General features: G+C 26.2%; 3 protein-coding genes across 3 annotated transcripts; 1 reads left to right on the top strand and 2 right to left on the bottom strand.

Annotated features, from left to right (window-relative positions):
• Positions 1 to 1,166: 1,166 nt before the first annotated feature.
• On the bottom strand, positions 1,167 to 3,805 carry TRIREDRAFT_112601 (uncharacterized protein; the record flags this gene model as incomplete). Its single annotated transcript, XM_006969878.1, has 15 exons — positions 1,167 to 1,171; positions 1,327 to 1,331; positions 1,380 to 1,440; positions 1,547 to 1,565; positions 2,016 to 2,037; positions 2,468 to 2,478; positions 2,846 to 2,859; positions 2,918 to 2,949; positions 3,018 to 3,025; positions 3,090 to 3,094; positions 3,226 to 3,245; positions 3,285 to 3,294; positions 3,455 to 3,466; positions 3,512 to 3,534; positions 3,780 to 3,805. The coding sequence occupies 15 exons, from the start codon at positions 3,803 to 3,805 to the stop codon at positions 1,167 to 1,169; spliced, it is 273 nt and encodes a 90-aa protein (XP_006969940.1).
• A 2,241-nt stretch (positions 3,806 to 6,046) lies between these two features.
• TRIREDRAFT_112602 (uncharacterized protein) lies at positions 6,047 to 12,192 on the bottom strand (the record flags this gene model as incomplete). Its single annotated transcript, XM_006969879.1, has 53 exons — positions 6,047 to 6,064; positions 6,282 to 6,294; positions 6,408 to 6,429; positions 6,596 to 6,601; positions 6,631 to 6,640; positions 6,781 to 6,794; positions 6,851 to 6,868; positions 7,008 to 7,025; positions 7,174 to 7,191; positions 7,257 to 7,274; positions 7,534 to 7,545; positions 7,618 to 7,623; positions 7,656 to 7,673; positions 7,730 to 7,747; positions 7,890 to 7,907; positions 7,973 to 7,984; positions 8,019 to 8,036; positions 8,093 to 8,110; positions 8,222 to 8,239; positions 8,333 to 8,350; positions 8,407 to 8,424; positions 8,564 to 8,581; positions 8,675 to 8,692; positions 8,754 to 8,760; positions 8,869 to 8,886; positions 8,919 to 8,932; positions 9,044 to 9,061; positions 9,118 to 9,129; positions 9,275 to 9,292; positions 9,395 to 9,412; positions 9,635 to 9,646; positions 9,681 to 9,698; positions 9,749 to 9,766; positions 9,832 to 9,843; positions 9,915 to 9,932; positions 9,989 to 10,000; positions 10,100 to 10,117; positions 10,174 to 10,191; positions 10,257 to 10,274; positions 10,340 to 10,357; positions 10,506 to 10,523; positions 10,580 to 10,597; positions 10,648 to 10,652; positions 10,740 to 10,756; positions 11,132 to 11,154; positions 11,189 to 11,212; positions 11,446 to 11,450; positions 11,520 to 11,530; positions 11,628 to 11,644; positions 11,836 to 11,848; positions 11,910 to 11,919; positions 12,112 to 12,117; positions 12,164 to 12,192. 53 exons carry the CDS (start codon positions 12,190 to 12,192, stop codon positions 6,047 to 6,049), a joined length of 828 nt encoding a protein of 275 aa, XP_006969941.1.
• A 4,178-nt stretch (positions 12,193 to 16,370) lies between these two features.
• On the top strand, positions 16,371 to 23,487 carry TRIREDRAFT_112603 (uncharacterized protein; the record flags this gene model as incomplete). The annotated part of the gene is made up of 37 exons (XM_006969877.1): positions 16,371 to 16,376; positions 16,418 to 16,421; positions 16,528 to 16,534; positions 16,963 to 16,980; positions 17,098 to 17,105; positions 17,230 to 17,235; positions 17,448 to 17,459; positions 17,612 to 17,628; positions 17,709 to 17,722; positions 17,814 to 17,823; positions 17,872 to 17,911; positions 17,978 to 18,001; positions 18,217 to 18,223; positions 18,335 to 18,369; positions 19,359 to 19,365; positions 19,709 to 19,749; positions 20,359 to 20,367; positions 20,500 to 20,579; positions 20,633 to 20,641; positions 20,782 to 20,788; positions 21,138 to 21,151; positions 21,523 to 21,563; positions 21,754 to 21,764; positions 21,800 to 21,828; positions 22,019 to 22,188; positions 22,308 to 22,341; positions 22,413 to 22,423; positions 22,481 to 22,496; positions 22,639 to 22,648; positions 22,732 to 22,743; positions 22,956 to 22,963; positions 23,030 to 23,033; positions 23,141 to 23,151; positions 23,220 to 23,239; positions 23,275 to 23,287; positions 23,360 to 23,369; positions 23,471 to 23,487. 37 exons carry the CDS (start codon positions 16,371 to 16,373, stop codon positions 23,485 to 23,487), a joined length of 792 nt encoding a protein of 263 aa, XP_006969939.1.
• Positions 23,488 to 23,828: the final 341 nt, after the last annotated feature.

Here is a 23,828-nt window from a genome sequence, read left to right on the forward strand (position 1 = left end):
GCGCGGGGGGCCGGCGGGACACCGGGCGGCGAGCGGGATAGCTGTGAAGCGTCTTGATATGTAGGACTATTAGCTCTTTGGCTTAGGTTTGCGTCTTTTGTGTTTTATTTGGAGGCGCCCTATGGTGGGTCTGTTTCACCTTTATGGGGAGCTATATTTAATTTATAATCCTTTTACCCTTTTTTTATAAAAACTCTTATAATACTTTAGTATTATATAAGCTACCTGCTAATTAATATAATAATAACTTTAAAGTAAGTTAAGGTTATTCTTACTGCAGTAGTAATTAAGAAACTAGTTAAGGAAAAAGGTTATTAATTAGTAATAATAAGTAATTATTATATAAAGCTAGTTTATTATAATACTTATACTACTCTTCTCTTTTTAAATATTATATACTTTACTTATTATATTTATAATTATATTATATATAGCCTGCAGATTAGTTTATAAAACCCTTATCCTTAATTTAAATTAACCCCTCTTAATAGCACTTATTATAAACTTAAATGCCCTTAAAGTTATACCTCCTAATTACTTAAAAAAGGGGTATATAATCTTTACTATTAAAAAAAGACTTAATTAGTACTATATATAATTATAGCTAGTTAAAAAGATAATATAAAATGCTAAATATATATTCCCTTTATATATTAAATAGTAAAAGTAATAGCCTTTTTAAGTAATTAAGGGATAACTGCTAGCCTTTTTAATTTATAAATTAAAGTTTAATAATTTATAAATTAAAAAGGCTAAGAAAATAACTAAGCCTTTTACTAAATATTTTTAAAGTAGGATAGGAAGTAAACTTACTATTTTAGTTAATAAGTGTATATGCTTTATTAATATTACTAAGCCTTAATAAAGCAGTAATATAAGTAATAGTATTAAACTTCTTAATATAGGTAAAATTATATTTTAATAAATACTAAGCAGCTATAGTTATATTTAAGGTTATATTTATAAAAGGTATAGCAGTTATTTATAGTTATTAAAATATAGTTAAAAAGGCCTTAAAGTACTTAGTATAAATATTAAAATACAGTGCCTTCCTAGCTTTAAAATCTGCCTTTATAAAAGAATAGGCAGGATTAAAAGGGGTTATTTAAAAAGGGAATTTATATAGCTTTAATAGCTTAATTTTAGTAAAGCCAGTCTAGCTATTCTTAAGCTATAGTTATTAAGTAAGGTACTTATTAAAATTTAAATTTTTATTATTACTATTATTATTACTTTTATTTTTTTTACTACCTTTTTTACTGCTTTTTTTACTACCTCTTTTACTACTACCCCCTCTTTTATTATTTATTCTACTTTCTTTATTACTATTACTATTATTATTATTATTATTATTATTATTTAATGCCTTAATAACTTACTTACCTTTACCTTTTAATCTGCCCTTCTTCCTACTTTTTATATTTATACTTAATTTAATAACTACTGCTATTTTATATTAGCCCTATATTAATATAAATATAAATAGCCTAGTATAGTAATATAAATATAAGATATATTTTAACTAACTCCTTATATTAAGACTTACTTAAGTTATTACTTATACTCTTTATATTTTTATTAAAGACTAGCTAGCTAATTAAAAACACTTTTAAATTAATTAGCTATATATTTACTATAACCTTTTTATTATTAAGGCTACTAAGTTTTAATCTTAACTTAATTAAGTATTATACTTATTTTATATTACTTAGGCTAGCTATAATTAGTAATATATTCTGCCTCTGCTTAAGAACCTTCCTTACTAGTTTATTTTTAAGGATAGGGTTTTTATTATTAAAAGGCCTGCCTATAAGTCCCTTAGAATCACGTCTTACTTATAAGGTAAAGGTTAGGGTAAAGAGGGAAAAAAAAAATTTTAAATCTTAAGTTAAAATAGATATAAAAAATATAATAAAATCTATTAAAAAATCTATATTCTAAAACTTCTCTTTGATTTTTAATAGCATTTTTCTAGAATTAATTATAAAATATTTAAAACTCTTATACTAAGATACCTTTAGCTTAGTATTATATAACCTAATAAAAAATATATTTTAAGTATAGTATAAATTAGAAATCCACTAGGCCTAAATAAAAAAGCCCTACCTAATAAAAAATACCTTTTTAATTAGTTTAGCCTAGTCTTTTAGCTAATAGGAATTAAGCTATACTACTAACCCCTTTTATTCCTTTTTACTTTTAGCTAAGTTATTATATAATGCCTACTTTTATACTTTACTTTTACCCTTTACCTTTACTAATACTACTTAAGCCTAAGTGGCTTATATTCCTACTTAATGCTAAATAGTATGCCCTTTTAACACTTATTTAGTTTAGTATTATTTAAAAGCATATTAAAGCTAAAGAGATAAGGCTGCTTAAAAAAGTACTATAGTAAAAGTAAGTATAAGTAAAATAATTAAAAGTATTAAAGAAAATACTTTTACTAATAAAAGTTAGCGCTTACCTTAGTATTAACTACTAGCTTAAGTTAATTAAAGATTATATTTAGCTATATAATACTATACCCCTTTAGCATTTTACTATTTACTAATAGCATTATAAACCTATATATATACCCTAGCATTAATATTCCCTTTACCCCTTTAAGTAACCACTTCTCTTTAATTATCCCGCCTATTTAAAATAACTCTAGCTTTACTAATCCCTTTAATAACCTATTTAGTTAAGCTATTAAAAAGTTATAAGTAATAAAAAAGGAAGGCCTTCTTATACTAGTTAAGGATATAGTAAAGGTAATACTAAATATTTTAAATAAATAACTAAAAGGGCTTTATAAGAAAATCTTTAATTACTATATATCCTTTATTTTATTAAAGCTTACACTAGCCTCTAGCGCTTTAAATATATAAGGTTAGAAAATATAAAAGCTAACTAAAGCTATTTAAAAAAATACCCTCCTTTACTAAGCTACTAAGTCCTTTATAGCTAATACTAATATATATAGCTTTTAAAAGACTATACTATAAGCTATTTATATATTTACTTAATATTACCCTAATACCTATATTAATCCTTATATTAACCTAACTAAAAATAATATACTTTTTAGTATTAGGTTATTTAACCTCTCCTATTATATTATATTATTACACTTTTTAAAGATAAAAGATTTACTTTTTATATTTTAGCTTATTATTTACTATACTAAAGCTTATATTAATATAATAGTAAGGGCCCTTTATACTAATGCTTTATAGCTACTTTTAAAGGAGGAAATATAACTATTAGACTGCAGTTTAGTAGTTATCTTTATCTTTTACCTAGGTTTAACTATAACTATAATTAGCTACTAAACACTTAGCTGCTATAATTTAATAATAAATACTATTATTCTTACTAACTTGCTTAAAACACTAGCCTATACTGCAGGCACTGCTATAGCCTTAAAGTAACTGGCATTATTTATTAACCCCTCCTTAATAACACCTACTATTATTACTACCTATATAATACAGCAGTATAAAGGCTAGACCTGCAGCCTTATTACTATTAAATGCTTTTATTAAGTTACTATTAAGGCATAATAGTGTTTATTAATAACTAACTTTAATTAGCTAATAGTTATATTAAGCGCTAAAGCATTTAAAGATTAAGCTATTACCTTTTAGTAAGATATAGTAAATAGCTACCTTAAAGGCAATTTAAAAGTAAATAACCTTATAGTAAATGCTTTATTACTAAAACTTAGCTTTTATAAAAATTATAATTACTTTGCTTTTTTACTATTACCTAGCCTTTAAAAAGATTATAATTACTTTACTCCTCTGCTATTACTAAGCATTTATAAAGATAATTACTATACTGCTTTATAGCTATCTCCTTATAGCTTAACTAAAAACTATACTACTATATTATACTATATACTTATAGCTAAATAGGCTAATATACTTAATTACTTATTATAAAAGTATAAGTCTAATTATATTAAAATGCTATTATAGGCAGATAGGAGTTATATTAGCCTTAACTATAGCTTTATAAGTAATATATAGCAGGCCTTTAAGGGATATTAAGGAGATATAAAGCTGCCTAATATATTAAATCTTAATAAGGACCTTTTTAAGGTAAAGAGGGTAACCTTTCTTTTTATAATTAGTAATAAAGTGTATAACTATAATACTTTAGCTAAGACCTGCTAGACTGCCTTTAAGGGAACTGCAAATATTAATATACTACTACTATAACTTTACCTTTATACCTACTACTTTATTTATCTTAACCTTATAGCTAATATAGTAAATAAGTTTTTTAATATTAACAGCCTTTATACCTTTCTCTTATCCTTAGCTATAGTAAGCTAGGGCATTTTATAAAAAGCTATATATTATATACAGTCTAGCATAATAAATAATATATACTTAGCTTTTAATATCTTTAATAATAATAGCAGTAAAATACTATAGCTATTATATATAATACTAAATTACTGCTTTAGCTATATACTTAGTTTAAATAATATAAATATTTATATCTTCTTCCTTACTATATTTAAAGGCGGCTTTAGTAATTTATATAAGGCAGTAGCCCTTTTCCTTAATACTTATAAAAGATAGCTAAATACTATTATACTACTAGCATTTTAAAAGTATATTAAATCCCTTAATATACTATAGCACTTATTAAAGTTATATATAGCTGCTAATAGTATTATAAAGGCAGAATATAAAATACTTTTAAAATATAACTTAAACTAAAATAAAGAAGAGTATATAATATATATTAGCTAAAAATAAGTGCTATAATATACTTTATAACTAGGTAACCTAAATACTATTTAAAAGGCTATTAAGCTATAGGCTTATAAATACCTTAACTTTTATAGCCTGCAGCTTTATATTTTATTTAAGAACACTAAGCTTTACTATATAGCAACTTCTTTATAAAAAGCACTTAGTAAGTAGTAGATAGTATAAGACTATAGTATTAACCCTGCCTATTTAAACTAAGATATTACTTTTATTAATATTAAGCAGTAGGTAATGCTAGTTAAGGAGGGGCTGCTTAATAACTATATCCTTTTATAAAGGAAGTGCTACCTTAAGTCACTCTAGCAGTCTTAGTATGCCTAAAGTGCAGCTAATAACACCTAGGTAATATATAAAAGGTAACCTAACTTAACTAAGTTTAAGTATCCCTTTATTACCTTTAACTATACTATAGGCATAACTATTACTATATTCTAGTATAGTAAAGAGTTTATAAAAGGCCTAGTCTATAGCTAATTTTATAATCTTATTAAGGGCCCTTTTAATTTAGCTAAAATATTTCCCTTCTAGTCTTAAAATACTAAGGCGCTTGCCTTAAATCTAGCCTACTTATAAGACCTTTAGTTAACCTATAGAGTTTACTAATATATTAGCACTTTTATATATAGTTACTAGCTTAATAAGGCTTGCGTAAATATAAGTATGCTAGATTTTAATATATTAAGCTAATGCCTTTTTACTTATAAAGTTAAGGCTAAAGACTGTATTTCCTTTTATTTTTTATATTATATTATATTATTAAACTAGTAGCTAAGCTAGGCTAAGATAGTAACCCTATACTTTACTATACTATCTTTTAATATAGCCAGCCTTATCTAGGCCTTAGTTAATAAACACTGCTTTTTATTTAAGTATATTTATTTAGCTGTATTTTTTAAGTTCTCTTTATTAAAGATAGTTATTATACTAGTAGTACTTTAAGGCTTATACTTCTCCTTTAGCTTTATGCTTATAGCTAAGGAGTTAGTCTTATAATATAATTAATAAGTAACTAGAGGGACTGTAGCTATAAATATAGTTTATAAAAAGGGAATAGAAATACAGTATACTTTATAAAACTATAGCTTTAGCTAGTAATAGCTAGAGAAACTTAACTAGCTATCCTTTTACTTTTAATATAATATTAAAAAGTAAATTATAGCTAAAAACTGGCTCTTAAAGCAGGACTATACTTATTAATAAAGAGCTATTAAGGATATTTATAGCATATACTTTTATATATAGTAAGTAACCTTATAAGTAATTAAGTATAATATTTACAGTAATAAAGCAGCCTATTATATTTAGCTAAAGTATTTTTATAGTATAGTTATAAATACCTTTAATTAAGATATATAGCATAATATTTATAAGTTAGTTAATTAGGTAACTAGATTTAATATTACTAATAAGGCTAGGCTAAGCTACTTAATTAATAAGCTACTGCCCTTTTACTTTAAATCCCTCTTTAAGCTTTTTATTAACTGCTATAAGAATAAGATATATACTTACCTGCACTTTATTACTAGTAATAAGATTTATAATACTGCTATAAAGTCTTTACTGTAAAATCTCTTTATACTACTTAGCTAAACTATATCCCTTTTTAATTAAAAAGGGTAGGAAACTTATTCTTACTGTATTATTATAATATAAAGCACTATAATAATTAAAAATATATTAAGTAAAGCAGAGTTATACTAATAAATACTAGACCTCTTTACTATTATTATAGCTACTTATTAAGTACTGCTATAGCTATTAGAAAGAGAGCTTATATTATTTATTAAAGAACATGCTGTATAATATAAAAATAGGTAACTTACCTTTACCTTAATAATTTATATACCTAATACCTTACCCTTAGCTCCCTGTATTAAATTAACAGGCATTATTATAAGATAAAAACTAGTCTTATAAGTTTAGGTTAGAAATTCTTTACCTAGATAAAGATTTCTTACCTAATTTAAAATCTTCGCCTAAATAAAAATATCTAGCCTAACTTGCCTACCCTAAATTCTTTACCTAAATAAAGATTTCTTACTAAACCTAAATTCTTTACCTAAATAAAGATTTCTTACCTAACTTAAATTCTTTACCTAAATAAAGATTTCTTGCCTAACTTAAATTCTTTACCTAAATAAAGATTTCTTGCCTAACCTAGATTCTTTACCTAAATAAAGATTTCTTACTTAACTTAAAATCTTTACCTAAATAAAGATATTTAGCCTAACTTACCTGCCTTAAATTCTTTACCTAAATAAAGATTTCTTACTAAACCTAAATTCTTTACTTAAATAAAAATATCTAGCCTAACTTATCTACTTTAAATTCTTTACTTAAATAAAGATTTCTTACTAAACTTAAATTCTTTACCTAAATAAAAATATCTAGCCTAACTTACTTACCTTAAATTCTTTACCTAAATAAAGATCTCTAGCCTAACTTACCTACCTTAAATTCTTTATCTAAATAAAGATTTCTTACTAAACTTAAATTCTTTACCTAAATAAAGATTTTTTACCTAACCTAAATTCTTTACTTAAATAAAGATTTCTTGCTTAACTTAAATTCTTTACCTAAATAAAGATTTCTTGCCTAACCTAGATTCTTTACTTAGATAAAGATTTCTTGCTTAACTTAAAATCTTTACCTAAATAAAAATATCTAGCCTAACTTGCCTGCCTTAAATTCTTTACCTAAATAAAGATTTCTTACTAAACTTAAATTCTTTACCTAAATAAAAATATCTAGCCTAACTTACCTGCTTTAAATTCTTTACTTAAATAAAAATTATCTAGCCTAACTTACCTACCCTAGATTCTTTACCTAGATAAAGATTTCTTACCTAACCCTAAATTCTTTACCTAAATAAAGATTTCTTACTTAACCTAAATTCTTTACCTAAATAAAGATTTCTTACCTAACCTAGATTCTTTACCTAAATAAAGATTTCTTACTAAACCTAAATTCTTTACCTAAATAAAGATATTTAGCCTAACTTGCCTGCCCTAAATATTTCTTTACCTAAATAAAGATTTCTTGCCTAACTTAAATTCTTTACCTAGATAAAGATTTCTTACCTAACCTAGATTCTTTACCTAAATAAAGATTTCTTACTAAACCTAAATTCTTTACCTAAATAAAAATATCTAGCTAAACCTAAATTCTTTACCTAAATAAAGATATTTAGCCTAACTTACCTACCTTAAATTCTTTACCTAAATAAAAATATCTAGCCTAACTTACCTAACTTAAATTCTTTACCTAAATAAAGATTTCTTACCTAACCTAAATTCTTTACCTAAATAAAGATTTCTTACCTAACCTAAATTCTTTACCTAAATAAAAATATCTAGCTAAATTTAAATTCTTTACCTAAATAAAAATATCTAGCCTAACTTGCCTGCCTTAAATTCTTTACCTAAATAAAAATATCTAGCCTAACTTACCTGCCCTAGATTCTTTACCTAAATAAAGATTTCTTGCCTAACTTAAATTCTTTACCTAAATAAAGATTTCTTACTTAACCTAAATTCTTTACCTAAATAAAGATTTCTTACTTAACCTAGATTCTTTACCTAAATAAAGATTTCTTACTAAACCTAAATTCTTTACCTAAATAAAGATTTCTTACCTAACCTAAATTCTTTACCTAAATAAAGATATCTAGCCTAACTTGCCTGCCTTAAATTCTTTACCTAAATAAAGATTTCTTACTAAACCTAAATTCTTTACTTAAATAAAGATTTCTTACCTAACCTAAATTCTTTACCTAAATAAAGATTTCTTACCTAACTTAAATTCTTTACCTAAATAAAGATTTCTTACTTAATTTAAATTCTTTACTTAGATAAAGATTTCTTACTAAACCTAAATTCTTTACCTAAATAAAAATTTCTTACCTAACCTAAATTCTTTACCTAAATAAAAATTTCTTACCTAACTTAAATTCTTTACCTAAATAAAGATTTCTTGCCTAACCTAGATTCTTTACTTAAATAAAGATTTCTTACTTAACTTAAAATCTTTACCTAGATAAAGATATCTAGCCTAACTTACCTGCTTTAAATTCTTTACCTAAATAAAGATTTCTTACTAAACTTAAATTCTTTACCTAAATAAAAATATTTAGCCTAACTTGCTTACTTTAAATTCTTTACCTAAATAAAGATTTCTTATTAAACCTAAATTCTTTACCTAAATAAAAATATCTAGCCTAACTTGCCTGCTTTAAATTCTTTACTTAAATAAAGATCTTTAGCCTAACTTACCTGCCTTAAATTCTTTACCTAGATAAAGATTTCTTATTAAACCTAAATTCTTTACCTAAATAAAGATTTCTTACTTAACTTAAATTCTTTACTTAAATAAAGATTTCTTACTTAACTTAAATTCTTTACTTAAATAAAGATTTCTTGCCTAACCTAGATTCTTTACCTAGATAAAGATTTCTCGCCTAACTTAAAATCTTTACCTAAATAAAAATATCTAGCCTAACTTACCTGCCTTAAATTCTTTACCTAAATAAAGATTTCTTATTAAACCTAAATTCTTTACCTAAATAAAAATATCTAGCCTAACTTACCTGCCTTAAATTCTTTACCTAAATAAAGATTTCTTACTAAACCTAAATTCTTTACCTAAATAAAGATTTCTTACCTAATTTAAATTCTTTACTTAAATAAAGATTTCTTGCCTAACTTAAATTCTTTACCTAAATAAAGATTTCTTGCCTAACCTAGATTCTTTACCTAAATAAAGATTTCTTGCCTAACTTAAATTCTTTACCTAAATAAAGATCTCTAGCCTAATTTGCCTAACTTAAATTCTTTACCTAAATAAAGATTTCTTGCCTAACTTACCTGCCCTAGATTCTTTACCTAAATAAAGATCTCTAGCCTAACTTACCTAACCTAAATTCTTTACCTAAATAACTTAAATTCTTCACCTAAATAAAGATTTCTTGCCTAACTTACCTGCCTTAAATTCTTTACCTAGATAAAGATTTCTTGCCTAACCTAAATTCTTTACCTAAATAAAGATATCTAGCCTAACTTACCTGCCTTAAATTCTTTATTTAGATAAAGATATCTAGCCTAACTTGCCTACCTTAAATTCTTTACCTAAATAAAGATTTCTTACTAAACCTAAATTCTTTACCTAAATAAAGATTTCTTATTTAACTTAAATTCTTTACTTAAATAAAGATTTCTTACCTAACCTAAATTCTTTACTTAAATAAAGATTTCTTGCCTAACCTAGATTTTTTACTTAAATAAAGATTTCTTACTAAACCTAAATTCTTTACCTAAATAAAGATTTCTTACCTAACTTAAATTCTTTACCTAAATAAAGATTTCTTACCTAACCTAAATTCTTTACTTAAATAAAGATTTCTTACCTAATTTAAATTCTTTACCTAAATAAAGATTTCTTACTTAACCTAAAATCTTTACTTAAATAAAAATATCTAGCCTAACTTACCTACCTTAAATTCTTTGCCTAAATAAAGATTTCTTACTAAACTTAAATTCTTTACCTAAATAAAGATATCTAGCCTAACTTACCTGCCTTAAATTCTTTACCTAAATAAAGATTTCTTACTAAACTTAAATTCTTTACCTAAATAAAAATATCTAGCCTAACTTGCCTGCCTTAAATTCTTTACTTAAATAAAGATCTTTAGCCTAACTTGCCTGCCTTAAATTCTTTACCTAAATAAAGATTTCTTACTAAACCTAAATTCTTTACCTAAATAAAAATTTCTTACCTAACCTAAATTCTTTACCTAAATAAAAATTTCTTACCTAACCTAAATTCTTTACCTAAATAACCTAAATTCTTTACCTAAATAAAGATTTCTTACCTAACTTACCTGCCCTAAATTCTTTATTTAAATAAAGATTTCTCGCCTAACCTAAATTCTTTACCTAAATAAAGATTTCTTACTTACCCTAAATGCCTTACTGTATTAAACCCTTATTCTAAATAAAGGTTCTATTATAAAATAATAATTTTTTTTTTTTTTATTTTTTTTTTATTTTTTTTTTTATTTTTTTTTTTTTTTTTTTTTTTTTAAAGTAACCTAGGTAGCTACTTAAGTTAAAATTAACCTAATAAACTCTCTTTACAGCATGCTAATCTCCTTACTGCTTAAAGATTAGTAATACTTAATAAATTATTATAAGTAGGCCTTAAGTTTTTTACTAAAAGTATATGCAGTAAGTTACTTTTTAATTCTTTATGCCTTTTATCTTACTTATAATAAAGCAATCTTAGTTAGCTAGCTAGGCAAGGCCTATAAAAAAGTAATGCTAACCTTAAATCTCCCCCTTTTAACCTAAGACTAATAATTTTACCTCTTTAATTAACAAGCTGCTCTCTGCTTAAATATTAGTAAGGAATTACCTTCTTACTATAATAAAAGTTCCCCTTAATATCTTATTAATGTATTAAAGGGTTAGATTAAACTAGCTTATTAATAAGGGTTATATTAACAGTTTATATAAGAGTTTTAAAAATAGAGGTATAGGCAGAATAAAATAAAAGAACTATATAAAAGTTATATATAGCACTAATATAGTTTAGGCTATTAAGGCATATATTACTGCTTAATAAAGCCTAAAACTGTAAAAAGAGCTAACTAGTTAACTACTAGTATAAGGTCCCTTACTTAAGCTGCTGGATTTTTATAAGTAGGCTAATGCTATAGATAAGCTTATAAAGATCCTTAATAGTTAGTATTACTTAATAGCAGCCTAATATATCTTTTATAATAGCAGTAATACTAATAGTTAGTAAATTTGCAAGATATATAATTAAGGTAATATAATATATTATAAATGCCTGCCTTACCTTAAAATAAAAGCTAACTAGGCAATTACTATAACTAAATAAACGCTCTTCCTAATAATATTTAAATATAGCTTTATATAAATAGGCAGGACCTAAAGCTTGCAGACTAGAATAAGCAGATATAGCTTTAACTTATATTAATTTATAATAAACAGGGCAGCAACCTTCTTAAAAAAGAAAATACCTAAAATACTATTTAAAAACTTACTGCTGCCCTCTATCTTAATAGCAAGAATATAATACAGCTCCTTAATTAAATATCCCTAATCCTTAAGAACTTACTATAAAGATGCTTTATAATATTATAGTATAGTATAGCTATTAGTAAGAAGACCTTTAATATATTTAAGTAGGCTAATATAGTGTTTTTAAGGCTTAATAATATAAGTTAACCTTATTAACCTACTAGCACTAGCTAGTAATAGAATAGCTGCTACTAGAAAGTTATTTTAAAGTAGAAGGAATTATAATATATTACATATACTATTTGCTATTAATATAAAAGCTATTACTAAATACTAGCTAATTTATTTTACTATATAAGCTGCAGTTTTTTATTAGGCATTTCTAGCCAGTCCTTAATATGCTAGCCGCCCTTAATATAAAGCTTTAATAATACAGCTAGGCCTTATTAAATAAGATCTTGCTTAATAACTAGGACTACCTTGCAGAACTGCTTTAAGATAGCTATAATATAAAGGCTGTTAATAATATTTTTAAAGATAGGTAAGAGGCGCTATAAAGCAGGAGGAATAAAAAAGGAGATAAAAAGAGGGTAAGAGACTATACTGTATTTACTATTACTAGCCTTAGCAGTAAATAATTTAATTAGCTAGTAATAGCTATTAAGAATACTAGCTGCCTGCGCTTTTTACCTCTTAAGCCCTTGCTTAAGCTAAGGAAGACTAATAAGAAAATGCTTAGTATAATTATAGCTTATATTATAGCCTAGGTTAACCCCTTTTTAGCAGACTTTTAATATACTATTAGTAATAAGCCACTGTTATATAAGGGCCTTAAGCTAGCGTTTAGGCATTATAATAGTATTAAAGACCTAGATAAGATTGCCTAATTAGCTATTAAACTTAAGCAATAGGTCCTTAAATATACACTTAGCCTGCTTAAAAAGCTTAAGTGCTTTATTAATATAAATAAACCCCTTATTAAGGATATTAATAATAGTAAAGACTAATATAATAAGCGCTTTAGTAAAAGCCTTATTTAGTAAGGCGCCTTTTAAATTATCTAGCTTAGCTTAAGTAATAGTATTTATAGTAAATAAACTAATAGTAATTCTAGTGCTAGTAGTATAGCAGACTATAAATAGTATAAAAAAGCAGTAAAGGGATTAAAGGGATTTTAGTATTATTTATAAAATAGTATTATAACTCTAGCTATTACCTTAGTATAAAATAGCTATATTACCTAGTAATTATAGGCTGCTAGTAAAAAGCCTTTTAGTAAGTTATATAGCTTATTTAGGCAGGCAGTTAATATATAGCAGTATAATAAGGATAGTATTTACTAAGGTAATAGCAGGCTAGGAGTAAGTATAAGCAGAGCTTAGCTATATTACTATAACTATTTACCTAGGCTTAACTTATTATAACAGCTACTATTATTAAGGCAGCTGCAGCTGCTTAGGTAATTACTATTAAATAGCCTGCCCCCTACTACTTATAGAGGCGCTATTAATAAGGCAACTAGATTGCTTTTTATTAAACCTAATATATAATTTGCTAGTATAACTATAGCTATAGACTATAGTAATAAATATAACATCCTCTTATTAAAGGCGCTAGCTGTAAAGGGTAGGCATTAATATAAAAGTAAGACGCTAGTTATTATAATATTAAGGCCCTTTAATAAGTATAGCTAAGTAAATAGCAGTAAGCGTTTAAAATACGCCTTTATATTAACTTAAGCAGCTAGGAGTAGTAGGAAACCCTTAAGCAGCTAAGAACTTAAGAAGGGATATGCCTAGCAGAGTGTTATATTTAAGGATAAGCTATTAAAGTAGTTAAATAAAGGGCGTATTGCTACCTAGGTATATAAAGTCTTCTTATAGCCTAAGTCTCCTTATTACTAATTACACTCCTCCTATTCTTATAAAGCATAAAGGAGAGCTTTTTTTAAATAGGTATTAAAAAAAAAGTTAAAGATAAATATAATCCTAGCTTCTTATTTTAATATTTTTACTTTTCCCCTTATTTATATAGTCCTAATTTACTATATATAAAGAGCTAGATTTATAAGGTTAAGGCTAGCTAGCAGATAGTTTAGTATATCTTGCTATATAAAGCTAAAGGAGAGTAAGAATAAGATAATAAAAATATTAAGGTAAGGATATAAAATAATTCTATATAAACCTAAATATTAATAAGCTACCTATATTTAGAGAGCTTATTTTTAAAGTTATTACTACTAGTCTAGATATATATTATAATACTAAGTAAGAGAGAGCTATATAGTAAATATATTATTACCTATTTAGTTCTTATCCTCCCCTCCTACCTTATAAAGACTATTTAGTAATATAAGAAGCAGCAGACCTAACTAGGCTTTTAGTAATTAGGCTGCTAAAAGCATAAGCCTATTACCTTTAATATTACTTAACTACTTTTAAGTCTAGCAGAATATAATTAGGAGCCTATCTCTTAACTAGATTATTATTAAGATTCCTAATAGCTAGGATAACCCTGCTAATTCCTTATTCTCTTAAAACAGTTATACTAACACTATTTATACCTTAAAGAAGAAGATACTAGCTAAGTATTATAACCTAGCTAGATATATTTTAAATAGCAGCTTAAATATTACTTAGTAAATAGCTATAAAGGATAGGTAAGGTACTAGCTAAGTAGTAAAAGCGCTTTTTACTAGCCTTAACTGCTTCTCTTAAGCACCCTCCCTTAATTAGCTAAAGGCAGACTAAGCTAATTTAGTCTGCCTAATTAAAGACAGCACTAGTAATAAAGATAATAATAATAATAATAATAATAATAATAATAAGGCTGGCATATATAATATTATTAACCTAGAGGATGCATTTACTAAAAGAGACTACTTTATTAAGCCCTTAGCTACTATATATAGCAGTAAGTCCCCCCCCTTAAAATATTAGCAAGTTTAAAGTAGCAGTATGCTAATTATAGTTATTAACCTTATAAATAGCTAAAAGGCTAGCCGCTAAGCTTAATTTATTAAAGACTAGGTTAAAGGCAGTTAGATTTATATAAATAGAGTGCGCTATTAACTAAAGTAAGAGCTTGCAGCTAGTTAAGACTAGGAGCTTAGGTTATAGTATTATGCCTTATAAGCTTAAGATTAGCTTTTTTCTTAACTTCCTTATAGTATTAGAGAAGCTTAGTAAGGTAATATCCTGGCCTATAAACAGCTACCTGCTCTCCTTTATTAGCCTTTTATTTAAGGACTAGTCTAGCTACTACTTTAATAAGCACTTTAAAAGCGCCCTGCTTTTTACCCTTACTAGCTGCACCTTTAAGATAAAAGCTAATAGGATAGGCATATTATAGTTTATTATTTTTAGCCTAGACCTATACTTAGTATATAGTAGTAAGGAACTAGATAATAATAGCATAAATAAGCAGTGTAGTAAAGGATAAGGCAATACTAGGGGTATAAGGGCTAAGAAGCGCACTGCCCTTAAGCTCTTCTGCATAAAGAAGTTTGCTAAATACTTTTTAAAATATGCAGATTATATTATCTTAAGCAGGGGGGTTAAGGGTTCTTAAAGCCTAAGGGGGCTGTAAATAGTATAAGTCTCTTTTAGTAAGTAGTTAGCTATATAAAATGCCCTGCTTTCTAGCTAGGATATATTTATTATAGTTAACAGCCCCTGTAACTAGTTTTAGGCTAGTATTTAGCTAGCCTTTTATATATATAGCTATAAGGGTAATGTCTTAATTAATATTAGTAATAGTAATAATAACATCCTAGTGCTAGCTATAAAGAAGGAGGTGCTAAAAAATAATACTTAAGGTATTTTAAGGGATAAGTACTATAATGCTAATAATATAAAGCCTAAGATAGGGCATAAGCGCTAGGTCTAGTGCAGTAAATATACTGCAGGCACTACCTCCCTACCCCTTTATAATAGCCTTATTAAGTTAGTAGTAAGCAAGTTTTAAAATAGTAATAATAATAGGCATACTAATAAGAATAGTAATAATAAGGCTAGGGTAAGGGAGGCTAAAAGCTTAAGGCAATAGCTAATAAAGTTTATAAAACACGCCCTAGGCCTTTAGCAGCTTAGCTTTATAATAAAGGCAGTATTTTATTTTAGCGCTATTAATAGCATTATATATACCCTTATTACTAATATAGCCTATAGCTAAAAAGGCAAGGCCTACTCTCTTCTTATAAACTTTATAAAGGTTAATAACTAGTACCTAAGCTTAAGGCAAGCTAACCTAATATATTATTTACTAGCCTTCTACTTAGGCTTTAAGAACTTTATATTTACCTTACTGCTAGTATTTATTTAGGCAGTAATAGACCCTATCTGCTAGAATATAAGCTAGGAGAATAATAGTAATATAATTATAACTAGGTATTTCTAAGGCTACTTTAATATTAAAAAAGCTATACGCTTTAACTTATAGAATCTCTTAGCTAATAAGGCTATTACTACTGCTATATTAGTATTACTATATGCTAGGGCTAGTATTATGCCTATATTTAAGGCTAAATAGCAGAAGCTCCTTAGCTAGCTAAAGGGTAATGCTAGTAAGGGCTAGCTTATTCTATATGCCTAAGAGGCATATTAGCTAAGTAAGTGCCTTAATAAGGATAACTTTCCCTTTTATATAAAGCAGGTTATTATTATTTCTGCCTCTTAAATACTGCTTAAAAACCAGACTGCTGCTGCTATATTTAGGCCTATAGTATAGCTTATAAGCCTCTTTATTAAGGCTAAGCACTAATACGCCCTTATCCTTAAAGTCTTCTTTAAGAGGGCGTTCTTAGGTGTTTTTATATCTTACTGCAGGATATTTAAGCTTATTACCTAGGCGTTGCTTAAGCAGTTTAAAAGCGTAAGGGCTAAGGGCCTGTTAATTATACTAAAAGAGGGCATGGCTATTATAAATTACTTAAAAAACTTCTGCTTTACTAGTAACTAAAGGGTTATACCTAAGGCTATATTTAAGTATACTAATATATAGATAAGTATTAAGGCTTATATATTCCTATATATTAATAAGGCTATACTAAGCCTAAATAGTATAAGGCAGATAAATATAATAAAATAGCCTAGTATTAAGGATAGGCAGGTATACCTCCTTTAAGCTGCTATACTAAAGTACTACTATAGTAAGCAGGTTACTGCTAGGTAAAAGGCTAAGGCTAGGATATAGCTTTTATTTAAGGATAAGAAGGCTATAGCTAGTAAAGTTAATATGCTTTTTTAAAGCTAGTTTATTTTAGAGATGCACTAGTTCTTTACTAGCAGGGCCTGTAAGCTTATTTAAAAGCACTTTTATAATATATAAAGTCTAGCAGGCCTATAGCAGGCATTAAAGAGGGCTAGCTGTAATTTATATAACTAGGAGGAGAAGGTAAATATAGTAAACTTATTTAGCCTTAAGTAAGTCTGCTTTTAATTAAAATAGAGCGGCTATAGCTTAGCCTAGCCTAGCGCATTAGTTTAAATATTACTAACTTAAATTACAGGAGATTTAGCGCTATCTTAATAACCTTAAAAAGTGCCCTTAAACCAGGTGCTATATTTACTAAGACTGTTACTTATTAAACCTATACTAAGTATATAGCTAGCTTCCTTATAAACCTTATATCTAGCATTACTAAAAGGTTACTATGCTTTAAGGCTATAATATAGCTTATAACCCTAACTGCTATATATATAATAGCTAAGGACTTATATAAGCCTAGCAAGGCCCTTATAGCCTAGGAGATACTTATTTCTAATATGCTTAAGGCAGGTAATATTTACTAGGTACTAGGCAAGGCCTGCAGTATAGTAATAGTAACTATTATTTAAGAGCTAAAGCTAAAGAGGCAGATATATAAAAATCCTTATAATAACTACCTCCTTAATAGCTTAAAGCAGCTAGGTAAGGAGATCCTAGCTAGTAACTAGCAGGCAGCCAGGCTTATTAAACTAGAGCCTGGTATTAACCTTAATTATACCTTTTTACTATATAGTGGCCTGCTAGTATACTTTTAGATAGGCTATAATACCTTAGTTAGGATTACTAACTAGGTAAGGGTTAAGGGCTATAAAGCTATCCTCTCCTACTATAGTAAGGTAGTTGCCCTTCTCCTTAAGCACTAGGCTAAGCTTAAGGTTAAGCTCCTATATATACTAGCCATTACGCTTAGCATAATAAAGGGTATGTTAATATATAATACTAAAGGTAACTTACCTAGCCTAATTATTAAACCTAGTCTTAGGCAGAAAAAGAAGCTAGAGCCTTACACCTTCTTTATTATAGTTTATATAATATAGTTCTTTATACTAGGCGAATTTAAAGACAGTAATAGCTTTATAAATAAACCCCCTATAAATAAGGGCCTTACTATAGCTAGTAATTAAACTATTTAAGAGGTAACTAGTAAGTTATTTTAGCTATAATATTACCCTGCTAACCTAAGCCTATAAATTAATATAAGATTATAAATAATATATTAGCAGCAGTTAGGTAGCTTTTTAATAGCTCTTGTAGTGCAGCTGCTAAGTTTAAGCAGTTATACTTAAAAAGTAGGTTAGTACTACTTAAAAGGCATAGGCACTTATGCAGTCTTTTAAGTAGCCTTAAATAGTTTATAGCAGCTGTTTTTAAGAGTTAGGATAAGTTTTAAAAGGAGTAGTATTATAAGCTTATTAGGTTAGCTTACTAAATATTTATATAATTAACTTAATAATTATATAATATAAATATTTATATTACTTTTATAGCTTTATAATATTTATAATTTTATTATATATTTATAATTTTATTATATATTTATAATTTTATTATATATTTATAATTTTATTATATATTTATAATTTTATTATATATTTATAATTCTATTATATATTTATAATTCTATTATATATTTATAATTTTATTATATATTTACAATTCTATTATATATTTGCAATTCTATTATATATTTATAATTCTATTATATATTTATAATTTTATTATATATTTATAATTTTATTATATATTTATAATTTTATTATATATTTATAATTCTATTATATATTTATAATTCTATTATATATTTATAATTTTATTATATATTTATAATTCTATTATATATTTATAATTTTATTATATATTTATAATTTTATTATATATTTATAATTCTATTATATATTTATAATTCTATTATATATTTATAATTCTATTATATATTTGCAATTTTATTATATATTTGCAATTTTATTATATATTTATAATTCTATTATATATTTATAATTCTTCTTTCCTATTATCTAACCTACTAAGCGTATTTAATAACTTAAGACTGTTTATAATCCCTTTTATCTTATTATATAAATAAGCTTAATTTTATATAAAGGCTGCTGTAATATTATTAATAAAGCTTTTCTTCTCTTCTTCTTTCTTATTATTTAACCTACTAAGCGCATCTAATAACTTAACTTAACCCTTAATAAATTATAAAGCAATTAGGGAGTAAATAAAGTAAGGTTAAGGACTATAATAGTATCTGCCTTACTTAAAATATATTCCTTAGTTTTAAAGTAAGGTATTAGCATATATTAAAAACTTAGCAGGAGGAGATAAAAGAATACTTATATAGTTAGGCAAGCTAATACTAAAGGCCCCTATAGCTATTTTAATTTACTTAATATCCTCCTTAAGGCACAGGTTTAGCTTAAGCTCTTTAGAAATAGTAGTAATTACTATAAGCAGCATTAGCGGCTAAAAGGTGTTAAACTTACTTAAGGGGGTAGTAGCTTAGGCAGTAGTAAAAGATATTAGCCTTATAGCTGCTCTAGATCTACTAGATTATAGTATCCTGCAGGCAGTTCTTAGTAATAGCCTGCTTAATTATGCAGATATGCTATATAAGGTTATTATTAGCCTTAGCTTTAGTCTAGTTTATCTAGCTTATATAAGCGCTAGTAAGTGCAGTTATATTATTAATAGGCCTAAGGTAGTTTAAAGGGGTAGTAGAACTATATAGGCTGGCTATATATTAAGGGATGCTATACTGCAGGGGCTAGCTATAGCTTAAGGCCTAGCTAGGCAGCTAGCTAGGCAGGAAGCTTAGCTAGTAGCTAGCTATAGTATTAGTAATGCTATAAAATTTAATACTATAAGTAATACTGCTAGGGTGCAGTATATTATTAATACTACTTAGGGGGGATATAAAGCTAGTTATAGGATAGGCTTTTATAACTAACTAGGTAAGCGCATTTAGGGCAGTTAAGTAACTTAATATCTAGAGTGCTGCAGACTTCCTTAAAGATATAAAGGTAGCAGTTAGCTATATATAGTTATAGTAAACTAATTAAGGGCTTATTATAAAAAAGTGCCTTATAAGGTATAATATTATTAGGTAAATTAGTATATAGCTTTAGATTATAAATATAAGTAAAGTAGGCGCTTGCTTTAGCTTATAAAAAGAGTTATTTATTAAGGATAGCAGCTTAAATATTAGTAATAATAACTTATATATATTACTTAATGCAGCTATTTAACTTTTTTAAAGTAGTAGTAAGTATTTATAGTAAGTGCTAGTAAGTTAAAAACTATCTATTTACTAAATCTCTCTTACTTTAGCTATATTAGGGATTAATAATTTTTTATAAGTATATAGGTAAAGCTAATAATAAAAGCACTGCTTATATATATTACTGTTTATTAATTAGGCAGAAATATTTACCTTATGCAGCTAAAGACTGCAGCAGGGGTGTTTAAAAAGGGAATTAAAGCCTATCTGCTTACTAAAGTGCAGTTCTAACCTTTAATAAATATTAATAACTACTGCCTATTACTAATTAGTGTTATATAGTAATTAAAAGACTATATAAGCGCTAATTATCCTGTTTAAAAATGTTCTAGTTCTAAGCTATAAATGCAGAGTTTATTTCCTGCTAAGGCCTAGACTAACTATATAACTTAATCCTAATATTTTACTACTGTTTTATTAGCAGCTAAGTAAATACACTAGTCTTAAAGTAGAAGATTAAATATTTATATAGGGGGGCCCTGCTAGGGCTTAAGGCCTACTTTTAAAGTTATAACTCCTACTAAATATCTCTTAATATTTTAAATTATTAGTCCTATTAGTCCTTTAAGAGATAGCTAGAGCTAGAAGGTTGCTAAGTAGCTGCACTTAAAGTTCTTAGGTTATGTAATGCAAGGTATAACTATAAAATTAAATAATCCTATATAACTAATTAAGTTTAAAAAGTTCCTTTATAGCATTATAAACTATTCTGCTTATATTTTTTATCCTTTTTTAAGTATATCCTAGAAATATACTGTCCCTTAATATTAATCCTAGATTATAGCTATTTAGTAAGCAGGAAAGTAAATAAAGTTAGTATAAAAGCGTTTATTTATTATCTCTTTTTTAAACTTAGTTAAACTAAGGCTATAGCAGAAGTTATGTTCCTTAATTAAGAAGCTTAAATTAGTTATTATATTATAAAGGGTGTAATTAATTACTAAGTTGCCTTTAAAGGCTATATGCCTAATTCCTCTTAGTATAGTTTTAAGGATAGCTAAGAGATTAAAGCTTAAAGTCTAATTATTTCCTCTTGCATTAACTAGGAAATTATAAATATTAGTAAGATAACTATATCTATCTCCCTTAGTAATATTTAAAAAAACAGGGCTAGTATAGGCTTTTATAGCGTTTTTAAATATAATATTATTATAAAATCTAGCTATCCCTTACTGCAGATTTTAAGGCTATAAGAGTTAGGAAGTAATAAAGTAAGGCTAATAACTATATAAGTTAGCCAGGGGTTAATTAAGCGCAGCAGCCTTATTATTATTATAAAAGTAAAGGTTTACTATATTAGCCTCCCCTAAGTATATTTTAATATACCCTAGGAGTTTATAATAACTATTCTCTAGCTAGTAAAAAAAGAGGTTAAGATTACTTATAGTTCTAGGGTTCTAAAGTGTAAGTCTTATAATATAATCTACTTAATTACACAGGTACTTTATATATCTTTATATACTATAAGGTTAGTATTATATATATGCCTTTATAAAAATTAAGGGATAAATAGATATTTATATTAAAATAACTTGCATATTAAATAAGTAGTCCTATTTAAATAGTTAAGAATCCTTATTTAAATAGCAGTGGTTTATACTACTAGCTAAAGTAACCCCCCTTAGTACTTTTTACTATACTAATATATTAAAATATAGTATAGTATACTAGCAGTTATTTTTAAGGGCGCTAAATATTATAACTATAGAATTAATCCTACTGCTATTTTTATTACTGCTGCCTTTAGTACTACTGCCTTTACTACTGTTTTTATTACTATCTTTACTGCTACTGCGCCTATTACTGCTAGCATGCTTCTTAATTCTAGGTTAATAATAATAATAATAATAATAAGTTTATTAAAGATTATAAGATTTATATTTATAGTGTTATTATTATATAGGCTATAAGCATTTTTATTAAAGCATATTATATAAGGCTGTATAGTTATAAAAGTGCTAGTATAAGCGCAGTAAATTTAGTAAGTGCATAAACTACTATTATTTAAATAGGGATTCTTAACTATTTAAATAAGACTACTTTATTAAATAGGGTTACTATAGGTTAGGTGTTTTATTTTTACTAGGATTATTCCTTTAATATACCTAAGCCTTTAATAGCCTAGGCATATTAAAGGTATATAAACACCTTAAAGACACTTAACCAGCTAGTAATATAAGGGGATATAGGCCACCTTATAGCCTGGACTAGGCCTGTTTTATTACTAAAGGCATTAATAATATAATAATAAAGAAAATAATCTACTCTTTTACTTAAGCCTCTTTTAGGTTAGTATTAAACTCTATAGCTAGTGTCTTATATAGCTGCTTAATAGCCTTATTATTAAACTGCCTCCTAAGTTCCTTTATAGCGCTAGCTAAAAGTATATTTAGTTAGGCAGCAACCTATATTATAAGCCCTAGATTATTAAACTGCTTGCAGTTAGTAATAGCATTTAACCTAGGCTTATAGGAATAGTGCTTTACTAGCTGCCTACTCCTCTAAGACACTGGCTTAATAAATACATAAGCTTTATAAAAACCCTTAAGGGTGATTTCTAGCAGTAAGATATTAAACACTCTTATAACCTACTAGTTAATAAGGTAGGCAGGCCTTAAGATAAGCTAGAGGCTATTAATAAGTTAAATTATATATTTATTCCTTAATAGCTTAGTAATATAAATGCACTATATATTATTAAGGTTGCCTATAGGATATAAAAATATAGCGCTATTACTATTATATAGCTCTAGGTTATTAATAATATAATTTCCTAATAGGTATAAAAGGGGTATAACAGTAACTAAGGCTATATAGCAGTATATCTTTATAAAACCTATAAGGCTAACTAATAGCTAGCCTTATAGGCTTAATTTAAGGTATAGTAACTTTTAATATACTAAAGGATAAACAGGAGCTATAGGAGGGTAAGCCTTAAGGTAGTTATAAATGCATTAATGCTAACTAATAGCTAGGCAGTATAGTGTATACTTAAATAGGTAGCTGTTAGTAAGCTATAAATCCAGGCCTATAATAAGCAGAGATTAATAATGCTATTTCCTATAAAAATTATTAGTATTTAAACTACTATTATTAAAGTGGATATAAAGGGATGCAGCAGCTGTAGTAATAAAAGCAGACCTGCTAGTACTTTAGTAGCTACCTTACTGTTATCTTTTTATACCTACCTTACTTATAAGTTTAGTAGTTCTACATAGTCTTAAGCACCTTAATAGTTAGCAATTTATACTTATTAAGGCAGGGCTATAATATTTAGCAGCAGTAATATAATACGCTTTATACTAGGCCCTGCTATAGCTATAGTAAATATGCTTATATTTTATAATCTAAATGCCTAATACTAGTTTTTTATAATTTAGGCAGCAGTATTAAGCATTAACTTACTAGCCTTTAGCTTTATAAGCATTTAATTTAAGCTTAGGCTAGAACTAGAACCTTAAGTAAAGC

This window comes from Trichoderma reesei, assembly GCF_000167675.1.
Source record: "Trichoderma reesei QM6a unplaced genomic scaffold TRIREscaffold_47, whole genome shotgun sequence".
NCBI classification, from domain to species: Eukaryota; Fungi; Ascomycota; class Sordariomycetes; order Hypocreales; family Hypocreaceae; genus Trichoderma; species Trichoderma reesei.